This window comes from Falco biarmicus, chromosome 5 (genome assembly GCF_023638135.1).
Source record: "Falco biarmicus isolate bFalBia1 chromosome 5, bFalBia1.pri, whole genome shotgun sequence".
Taxonomy (NCBI): Eukaryota; Metazoa; Chordata; class Aves; order Falconiformes; family Falconidae; genus Falco; species Falco biarmicus.
Window position 1 is genome coordinate 41,144,104 of NC_079292.1, and position 10,938 is coordinate 41,155,041.

Here is a 10,938-nt window from a genome sequence, read left to right on the forward strand (position 1 = left end):
CATATTCCATAGCTAGAATAAAGTTCCAGTATGCCAGATGAAACATTCTTTATTTGAAAATGCTGATCAAGCTTTCTTAAAAACCCTAAAAGTATACATGTGAATTTTGAAATACACCTAACATAAACTGATTCAGTTAGTCAAGATGGATTTAGGCCCATGACACATACAACCTTGATTCTTTTTATTTTAAGCTATTTAGAGGAGAAGTTTCCCTTCAGTCCTTACTGTGAAAACTTGGTAAATGAGAAACAGTATCCTCTATGAATACAAAAATATATTTACAGTGTTGGTGTTTTCTGTGTGAAGGATCAAGTAGTATTTGTTTTCTTCAAATAATGTATGCATTAGTTATGAAAGAACAAAGAGAGCGCAAATGATATACAAAATCCCCAGGAAATTTTGAAGTGCTTTGTAACAGGGGCATTGCAGAGGTGTAGGGCATAGAATGTATCTGGTATTATGGAGTGACGTCAGATACCGATGGCACCTCGCAGTTAAAACCAGCAACATACTACTTTGACTCCAAAGACAGGACCCAGTGGATCGCCTTGCAGTATGGTTGTAGGGTGGCTGAGGTATTTCCTATGTGCGGCATTTTGAGGCTATAGTTCCAGGCTGTAGAGTATTACCAAGGGCCTTTGTTGGGATCCTGGGGCTGGGAAGAGTTCAGGTACCTCGGGTTACGAACCGCAGGTAAAAAAGCTAACGCTTCAGAGGCTGCAAACAAAGCAGATACTTGTATTCTCTGGGCACCTCTCTGTTTAGTCTGGCAACTTACCGATGCTGATGTAATACAGAATACAACAGGGAAAGGGGGAAAGGGCTGAGGCTCAGTACTGGCTTTGTTACCAGAGCTGCAGAGTCCTGTGCCCTCAGGCTGTCTGCTGACTAGGGATCTTGCTGCCCAAGCCAGCAGCCTCAGGAACAGGAACAGGAGAGGCTTTTCTCGTCCCACCTATTGGAGATCCTCCAGATGGGTCTGAATATGCATCCTGAAAGTCTATTCTTAAGGTCAGGCACTCAAAGGAGCTTCTCTGATACCTAACAAGAAGCTGCAGATTTCCTTTTCTAGGTCTGGCTCGGCGCCCTTCAACAGGTATCACAAGTGATGCAGATTATGCCAGTCGGTATCGGGCGCAGCCAGAGTCACGTTTTACTGCGTGTGGAAGCTGTGAGGCTGTGAACGTGAGAGGCCGGCTAGCTCCTCCATACGCCTCATATAACATGGCTAAAGCTGGATTTGCTGGCCACATGTGTGTCAGCACTTACACTGGGGTTGTATAGATTTATAGTATGAAATAATTTTCTGAAAGTTCTCTTGTTTGTATTGATTCTTTGCCAAACAGGAATTAATTGCTGTGATCCGCTGAGGAGAACAAGACTGCTTTAAGGCACAAAACTGCATTACTAACTTCAGTGTCAGAACAACAGTGCAATGGTCAAATGTCACTCCTGAGCCGCAGTGATACATCAGTTTTGTTTTATCTGCTGTGATTTACTAGTACTGGGTTTTAAATACCAGCTGGCATCACTGTAGCCACATGGCTCCTCTGACGAATATATGTTCCACAGTCAAAAGACTGTCATAAATCAAGTACATTCACATGCTTCAGCACCCTCTACCAACAAGACCATTACTGATTCTCACAAACTAGAAGGAAAGACAAACCAACTTCAAGCAAGTTAGCTGTAAATTCAGTGCCTTCAGAAAGGACCGGAGAGGAATTAGGGTCCAGTTAACTTGAGACTTAGCTTTGGACCATGGGGAGACCAAAAAAGCCCCCGTGGAGAAAGGTTCACAGTGGATGGAATTGCCATTGACTGTAGAAGCCTTTATTGACCGTGCTTGTAATTTATGTGCCTGACAACTGCTGCTGGATAGGATGAACTGGGGTATGTAAACCTGCATCTGAGATGCTCCCCATGCAGGCTTGCACCTAAATTAATGTCCAGAAAAAAACGGCAGTTCCCACTCATTGGTTTCCTGCAGCTACTGGCAGTAACTGAGCAATGAAGCTGGGTGTGGTGGATGAGGGTGCCGTAAGGCAACATCTCAACAGTGATCCTCCAGTACTCGGCCAAACACAAAAGTCTCACCTTCTGTAAACATCCAGCCTTTGAGGAAGTCTTAAGTTTTTCCAAGTAAACTTTTTCTTTGCATGTCAACATTTGAATGTAATATGAGTTAGCTGAATGTTAATGCATGCCATTCAAAGGAGACTGTTTCCATTTGTTTCTTCTTTGCTATCGTACGGTTTCAGATAAAAGTTAAACTACAAGTGACATCTATCACTTAAATCTATCATCCAAACATCAGCACATATCAGACTCAGTCAAAATTTATCTGTAACACTATCAAAACCATTTAGCATATTATGAAAGGAACAAAAAGAATTTTCAGTCACTGAGAGTGTCTGTCATACCCTTCTGCATCGTTCTGAAAACATGGAAAAGTTAAGATGAGGAAATCTTCAACACACAAAAGCAACTTCTAAAAACTTGAAAAATTAATTGAACTCTACAAAATTGCCAATATTCTGGGTTTATCTTGCAGTGTTTCATGGAATAAGGTCGATGGTGAAGAAAAATGGAGATATTTTTAATTCTTAAATTTAATTTGCTGACAAGGAAAATTAATGGAAACAGGTTGTTCCACTAATGGAAATTACGCCGTGACTTACCTGTAACTTGCATTGTTACAGGTTGTTGCATAAGCCCAGCACTTAACTGGAAGCCAATCCTAATTTTCTGCTTTTCCATTAATCTGCAAAGTTCTTTCTCCTAAATTGATAGTCTCAGATGCAAATGATGCATTCTCCAAAGAATTTGGTTGTAGCACACAATTTTACATTTTCAAATATTCCCGACTAGTTTTGCTGCTGTCTTGGAGAGAAATCATGCAGGAGATGAGGTATTCCCATGTAAAAAGCAACCATCGCTGGGATTTCTGTTTGAAGCATTGGTGGCCACAGAGAAAAACATGCTCTGTTCAGCCCATTGCTCAGTTGTTTTCTCAATCAGAAGAGGAAGCAAGGCGAGGTCGGCCGCATAGGAAGGCTTTTGTTTTACCAACACGCCTGGCTTCGGCCAAAGGCAAATCTTGAAATACAACGCGAATGAGCACGAACGACTACGGATAATACTTCAGTGCATTGTTCCTCCTGTGGCACCTGCTTCCTCGTTTCCTCTGCTTTTGCATTTCTCTGCAGCAGAATGTTCCCAGGGTTTTGCTCTCTGAGGGAGGTGACAATTGTTTTTATGATCTACTTCATTTGTAACGTGTTTTCCGCCTGACCCTCAGCTGCAACCGCTGGGGTGTCTTCCCAGCTGCCCAAGTCCCTAGTAGCCATTACGGCTGATCTCCAAGCCACCTTGCAACTCACTCTGAGAGTCACCAAGCTCCCTGCCCACGGGGACACGGGCACCTCCCGCCCACGGGGACACGGGCACCACCGGCACCTCCGGCCCGCGGGGACACGAGCAGCTCCCGCCCGCCGCCCCCGTGGCGCCCCCCTGTGGCCGCGCGGGGCGCAGCGCGTCATCCCCGACTGCGGGCGCCCGGGGCGGGACGGGGCGCGGCGGGACGGTGCCGGTCACCTCCCGCTTCCGAGCTGGGGTAGCGCAGCGCCGCCTCTGCCGAGGTGCAGAGGGATCGCACCCCAACACCGGTTTTCTCCTTGAGGAGTGCAGGCGTGCCCGGTTTCAGCGTTTCAGAGACAGGCATTCCTGGCTGGCGCCGCGGACACACAACTCCAGCACGCTGCTGTACTCCGGGCTGGGGCTACACCTGGTGTAAATGCTGTAATTATCAATTGGTACTACGTCTTCCATGATTGTGGATAGATGCAGGCAGGGTGGGCATCGCTCTCTGGTTCTGTTTGCCTAGAAGAGCCTTCCTTTGCTCTCTTTGGAGGTGGGTTTCGTGCAATTTCTTCAAAATTTGCACACGAATGCTGCTATTGCATTATGTGTTTGTAGTATCTTACCGCTTAAGGAATTGCTGCTAGTAACTTCTTCAGGGCTGGCACTGTATAACCCCTCACGTTTCTACCATACGTGGCACAGCAGGGACCAGATGTGAGCTGTGAACATGCACAGCTTCTAGCTGGGGAAGTACATCAGCTGCCTACTAGATAGTAGGTATCTGAGGATACTGGCAGTTAACGAGATGTAACTGAAAAGGTTGTTCTTCTGTTCTCAACAATTATTTCTTTGAAATGTTTTCCTGCTGAATTTCTCAAGCCCAAATCCAGTATCATTATTCAATAATCATCAGCATTTTACTCTCCATTCTTGGCAGTCTGAGCTCCAGCTACTGTCAACAACCACCATGACCAGGGGAGGCCAGAAAAGAGCATTCAGCGATGAAATGGTCAGGAATATTACAGGTAAATCCACGTGGATTATAAATGCCTGTTCAAACGGCTCATTTAAGATCTGAATGCAAAGGTGTTTTATTCCATAAACAGCCATCAGCACCACCCCGCTGCTGGGAAAATGTGATTGCTATAAAATACTTGACAGCATTCAGGTTTTTATTTGCTATGAAGTTTGACATTGCTACTGTAAAACCCAAGCCTTGTGTCAGCATGTGTTCTGGGAAAGAGACTCACCACTACGTCAGCCAGGCTCAGCCCTCAGCCCAAAGTGTATTTGGAGCAGAAGTCTGACTTACCTTTCACATAGAAACTTTGTCTTCAGGAGTTTCCACTGAAATCAGTGAAGCCATTACAGGTATAAAAGAGCATTTGAAATGAACAGAAGTGCTAGGAACTAGATCTTGTGGTGCACATGGGAAGGCCCATAGTGTCCTGGTTTCAGCTGGGGTAGAGTTGATTTTCTTAGTACCTGGTGCAGAGCTGTGTTCTGGATTTGTGTGAGAACAATGTTGATAGCACACTGACGTTTTGGCTGTTGCTGGGTAACATTTATCCTAAGTCAAGGACTTTTCAGTTTCTCAGGCCTTGCCAGCCAGAGGGCTGGGGGGGCACAGGGAAACTGGGAGGGGACACAGCCAGGGCAGCTGACCCAAACTGGCCAGAAGGATAGTCCATACCATAGAACATCATACCGAGTATATAAGCTGGGGGAAGAGGAAGGAAGAAGGGATGTCTGACATGCGTTTGTCTTCCCAAGTAACCATTACGCATGATGGAGCCATGATCCCTGGGGATGGCTGAACACCTGCCTGCCCATGGGAAGCAGTGAATAAATTTCTTCTTTTGCTCTGCTTGCATGTGCGGCTTTTGCTTTACCTGTTAAACTGTCTTTACCTCAGCCCACGAGTTTTCTCACTTTTACTCTTCTGATTCTCTCCCCCATCCCACTGTGGGGGAGTGAGTGAGAGAGGCTGCGTGGGGCTTAGTTGCTGGCCGGGGTTAAACCACGACACATAGAAATTAGTAAGAAGTATGATGTGAACATAAAAGTCTGCCATGGGCCCTGCAGTCGTACAAACTGATAGATAGCAATACCACTCTTTAGTGTGAAGCAAGATTCTGCAGGCATGTATTTATGTAAAAATAGAGGAAACCTTTTTTTTTCCCCATAAAAATAGACTTTATTCATAGTGTACAGATGTATTTGTACCGATGTTTAACAAACTGAATTTCACTTTCAACTATGTATATACCTACACTGTGTGAATTAGCCATAACATTGTCTGTCACAGTGTTAATGTGCAAGGACATTTATTTATCTACTGCTAGAGTGCTCCTTTTTATCTGGTGCATTAACCCACATACACACATGGTGCTTTATTTAATATTTCAGCTGCATAGGTCAACAGTGTCAAGTAGCTGCCAAAGAATTTCAAAACCACTTTCTTATTAAAATGACTGCAAATGTGATAATTTATAAATCCTATTTTTTCATCTTTATAAACAACATGCTGAAGACTACTTGTCAAGAGATTACAACTCAACAACTATTTTCTGGCATAATCCTACATTTAAGAATTTTTAAGTAGCTTTGTACTTTATTGGAGTCTCTCCTGAAACAGTGAATAAAATCAGAGTCACTCATCATGTTTGCTTCATTGCTAATTGATAAACCAGTGGCTTCAGATGATGCCATTCCATTTAATGAATTGCTGATGATTCCCATTGACTGCATCTGTATTGAAAACAAGGAAAGAAGTACAACTTGTAATTACACATACAACAGATATTTGAAATACTAGTGCAGAAGTCAACCGAGGCATCACTATGTGGGGCTGTTCGACTCCAGACCTTTCACATACTTATTGAAGCTACATATAAAGCTCCTTACAGAGAATAACATTGTCTTTTTACCTTAACAGTATCTATACAACCTTTAGATTACCCAGAAATGATCTGATACACTAGTAATGCAAGAATACCAGGCTATAACTTCATCTGAGTTTAAGTAGAGGAACCCTGTTTGGTAATAATTATATCTTTCAAAGTAATAAAGCAAATCAGTCTTGAGATTTTTTTGGCCATTTATTTTAATGATTTTTGTGAAGGGAAGCATCTAATGCGAGCATTCTGTTTCACCCGGTGAACGCTGCAGACCATTATCACCTCTCAGAGGAGGAGCTTCACAATAGAACCAAGCATAGAATTAGTGTCTTATGGAAAAACACAGCTGCAAAGTATTGGAATGTATTTGCATTGTTTGCTTCAGTTTTTTAACTGTATTTCTACGTTGTGGTACATTTATAGTACAGAGAGGTCAAAACTTCAAAGCTTTCCTTCTCAGTAATCCCTTCAGAAGTGTTTTAGAAAAATAAAATCAGATAAATATACCAGAAGCGTGTAGCTAATTTAGAGCTGGACGGCTTGCTTCAGTTACAGAATGAAGCAAGCCAAGGTCAAGCTTTAAGGCTGAATACATCTGAACTTGCAAGTCCATTTTAACCCAGAACCATGGCTGCACTTGGAAGATGGACTTTTCATCTGTAACTCTGGTCACCCTAAGCAGGGCTGCATTTTAGAGCGGGGTACAGTTCCACTTATTCTAGTGATGAGCTGCTTACCATTTAAAAACTTGTATTCCCCACCCGTGCTCATAAAGCTGAAAGGTGATCTACTACTGTAAGATACTAGTTTATTATTCACTTCTTAGTGAAACAGACACCTGGCAGTGTAGCCGTTTCAGAGAATGGACATACAGCCCCCATTTGTGCACTCATATCTACAGTTATTTATAGTTTTGGTGAAACAAGTAATACAAAGATCAGGACTTCTAGCTAGTAATGAGAAGACAGAAAAGGAAACAACAAAAAATTGCATCCAATAATTTATGTGTGATCTGCCAGAATCTGGAATGGTGTTTTTAGTTTGTTTTATGACTGGCATCTGACTTCATCAATGCCACTGTTGTCTTGAAGAATTTATCCCAGCATACAATTCTGCAATGATACTTGAATTACTTATAATGGAAATCCAAATAAAACTGAAAACAGTAATTAAGTAACACATCTTTACTACCCTAGAAAAGTCAAGTCATTACTGGGTCACATATAAAGCTGTAAATGGCCCTAGTCTTTGTACTTCTTTCTTTCATATAAATAAAATACTGCTCTACACATACGGACATATCTAATGGCATCTGTGTTTATCTGCCAATTCATAAACTAAGTCACATCCTCTGACTGAAAAATACCTGTATCTGTAACGAAGCCCAGTGCTGCTGGATCAGAGCCTCTGTTGGCACTAAGGCTATAGCTCAAGTGAGAGCAGACGTTGCCCTCCCCGCCCTCCCCCACCCGAAGTCGCTCACACCATGTGACTAGTATGAATAAAAGCTACGTTGAAAATCTTGCCTTTTCTGTTACTTTCTCAACTCCAGTCTTCAGTTCATGTACCATATTGCTGATTTGCTTAGCTTTGCTAAGGCTGTCATCAGGTAGCTCTTGATGGTGCTCAATATGCTGGTTGAAGTGGGAAAGAGGTTCTTTCCAGGCTTGGAGAAGTTTCAGTATCAAGTGAGTCAGTTCTTCTCTCTTATAAATTAAAACAGTAAAGAATTTCTCTGTTAGTTTGCAGCAGGTCATATGAAACTGTTAGACAGTCTCACTGTGAAATCTCAGTGGGATTGCGATTTACATCTGCAATTCAGTAGTTTTCAGGTATTCAGAATTTAAGGGCCACTCTACCCCTGGTTATTTGCTTATATATAAGCAACACCCAAAAGTTGCATTTCTCTTGTTTTCGGCTTTCTTGGACCCAAGCTCTGTAATACCTAAAACTGTGAATACAGCATTAGCAAAACGGTGGTGCTCCTGTCAAATGTACTTGGTACTGAAAAAGCTTTCAGGAATTCCTAGATAATTCAAGAGCCCAATAAGCCTCATATAGACATCTCTGTGGGCTGGTATGGAAGTGCAGGTGTTTCCTCATACCTGCGGTGGTTATAGCTCTGTTGGTTAGAGGTTTGCTGCAGATACACTTCCCAGAAAGTGCATGGTGGTCAGGGCGGTTGCCTCTCTAAGAGAAGCTCAATGGCCGTAAGACTTCTCTTGCAACAGAAGTTCAGAAATCAGGTTGATCGGTTAAAGCTTCCTAAAGCAGGCAGGGCCTCCATCGCCCTTCCAGGGGAGCTTCTAAACACCTCGGGGGAAGCTCCTCATGCCATCACAACCAAAGAGCAAAACGCTGACATACATCTCCCTCTGTCTCCTCCCAGAGGCAAAAGTTTCTCCCACTCCTGTATCCTCGACTTTACAATTTGCTTTTTTCTCTGCCTGAAGAAAGTCTTCCTGCTCATCTCTAAACTAGTAGTGATTTTTTTTTTCTCTTTGGCATTACATTTGTCTAAAACAATTTGCAGTGCTTTTCCCCTTACCTAACTACCGATTCAGAGATAATGACTGTTATTTCTTTCTCCCGATTGCTTTTTGTACTTTGCAGGGACACCGATTCATTTAACTTACCTGTCACGTGCACAGGTTTCTAAGTGTCTGTGCTGCAGACATTGCCACAAGACCAAAGGGATGTCCGTCTGCCAGTCATTTGGACAAAGTACTACTGCAATACCCTTATTATAACTAATAAATACGACCTGAGCAGATGTAACCACATGCAGCTTGTAAAGCACGACAAACGACTGATTTGCGTGCAGCACCTCTGCGATGCGCACCCGCTTGGGGTCAGAACAGACCGGCTGCTTCGGCCTGAAGCACCGGAGGCGTCAAAACCTCCCTGCCTGCCTCCAGCCCGAGGGGCGGGGGGCCCACGGCAGCGTGAGGGGTGAGGCGTTTAGGGGCTCTGACGGGCGGGCGGGTATTTTCCTCTTTCTTCAGCGGGGAGAAAGGAGGCGGTGCGACCCGCGGAGCCACCTCCCAGCGCCGCCGTGCCCCTCGCCCGCCGCCGTCCCGCCTTACCGGGATTTTTTGGGCGTATTCCTTGCCGTTGGGGGTGAGCATCCCCGACGTGTGGCACTTCCGAGCGGGCTTCCCCAGCTCGTTGTCACGGGGAGGAAAGTGTTTTTCCTATGGGGGAAGAAAACCTAAAGAAACAACCGGAGTACCCCGCGCCCCGCCGGCAGCGGCCGCTGGCAGGGCGGCGGGAGCCCGGTCCGCGTCGGCGGGGCCGGCCCGGCACTCACCAGCTCGGCGTAGAGCGCCGTGGAGAGGCTGTGGATCCGGCCCGAGTGCCGGATCACCCGGTCGAAGAGATCGGCCACGGTCAGCAGGCGGCTGCCGGCGTCCCGCGGGGCGCAAACCAGCAGCCAGAGCAGCGCCAGCGCCGCGGCGGCACCTGCGCAGAGCGCGGCGGCGTCGGGGGGCGCGGGGGGCGGCCGGGCCCGCTCCGCTCCCCCTCCCGGCCCGGCCCGCTCCCCCCTCCCGGCCCGGCCCGCTCCCCCCTCCCGGCCCGGCCCGCTCCCCCCGCTCGCCGCCCTCACCTGCTCGCCCCGCCGCGCGGGCGGGGGCCATGGTGCCGCGGAGCCCGCTGCCCGGTGCGGATCGGCTGCCCTTGCCCCCGCGTCCGCTATATATGCCGGGTGGGGACGTGCGTGGCGTGGGGGGGTTCTCCCGGTCATGACGGGCCCGTCCCTGACGTGCGCAGCCCGCGGCCACCGTGAGCAAGCCGCCCGCAGCGGGGCTCCCGGCTCGGCGGCCGGGCGGGCGCGCCCCTCGCACCGCCGGGGCCAGCCCCCGGCCCCGGGCGACCCCCAGGACCCAGCAGAAATGGGGCTCCCGGCCTCTGGGGGGGGGGATGCTGCTGGCTTCCGACCCCCGCGCCCCGCCGAGGTCGGGGGGGCGGCTCCTGCGGCCCCACAGCAGTGGCTTGCCAGGTCCAGCGCCAGCATGCCCGCTGCCGTGGGAGGGGGTGAGGTGTGAGAACAGACCAGGCGAAAAAAACCCGCTCTTGTCAGGGGTAACGGGGGGTTTACACAAGCACAGCGATGGGCAGCATGAGGGGTAGGGGCAGAGCCTGGCCTGATGAGGTTCATCTCCCAACCATTTCTTCTCATCCCATGGTTAGGATCAGATCTGTTTTCCCTGCTCTCTTGCAAGTGGTCAGAGCAAGAGCACCAAAGGTGCGAAAACTGGTGACTGCACGCTTGGTGGTGCACGTGTGCCTGAAGTGGTTGGTGATGTCCCCCGTACGGCTAAAAGGTGAGGGGAATAACAGCAAAGCACTCAGACTGGGATCCCCAAAGGGGCACAAGTCCTGTGGATTTGGTTGCTGTCCCCAGCTGCTGGGTGTGAGATCCTGAGGAACCCTGAAAGGCATACACGGAAAGGTGAGATGTTTGTCATGAGGCTGGTGACTGCTGACATGTCAAACCAGGAGCTGCTTCAAGCTGACCAGCAAGGAAACCTGAGCACAGGGTCTTACTGCTCTGTTTTCTGGTTTTCGGCACCCTACCACTTTAAAATCCAACGGGAACAGCTCAGGGTCTGGTAGAGTGGAATCAGGCACCTTCTCTGCCTGTGGGTGTTCAAGCTGAGGCTGGCCAGGG

The 10,938-nt window shown here is 47.3% G+C and overlaps 1 protein-coding gene across 1 annotated transcript; it reads right to left on the reverse strand.

Annotated features, from left to right (window-relative positions):
- Nucleotides 1–5,581: 5,581 nt before the first annotated feature.
- LOC130150360 (prolactin-like) lies at nucleotides 5,582–9,966 on the reverse strand. The gene is made up of 5 exons (XM_056341250.1): nucleotides 9,874–9,966; nucleotides 9,577–9,728; nucleotides 9,353–9,460; nucleotides 7,793–7,972; nucleotides 5,582–6,117 (listed from the first exon to the last, which is right to left on the reverse strand). The coding sequence occupies exons 1-5, from the start codon at nucleotides 9,902–9,904 to the stop codon at nucleotides 5,923–5,925; spliced, it is 666 nt and encodes a 221-aa protein (XP_056197225.1). The 5' UTR covers nucleotides 9,905–9,966; the 3' UTR covers nucleotides 5,582–5,922.
- Nucleotides 9,967–10,938: the final 972 nt, after the last annotated feature.

What these genes read in the sequence shown, in the direction of transcription:
- LOC130150360 (XM_056341250.1), bottom strand. Translation starts at nt 9,904, where the DNA reads ATGGCCCCCGCCCGCGCGGCGGGGCGAGCAG. An exon ending in CCGCGCGGCGGGGCGAGCAG is followed by an intron (nt 9,729 to 9,873) that starts GTGAGGGCGGCG and finishes CGCTCTGCGCAG; the next exon opens with GTGCCGCCGCGGCGCTGGCG. An exon ending in AATACGCCCAAAAAATCCCG is followed by an intron (nt 7,973 to 9,352) that starts GTAAGGCGGGAC and finishes TTAATTTATAAG; the next exon opens with AGAGAAGAACTGACTCACTT.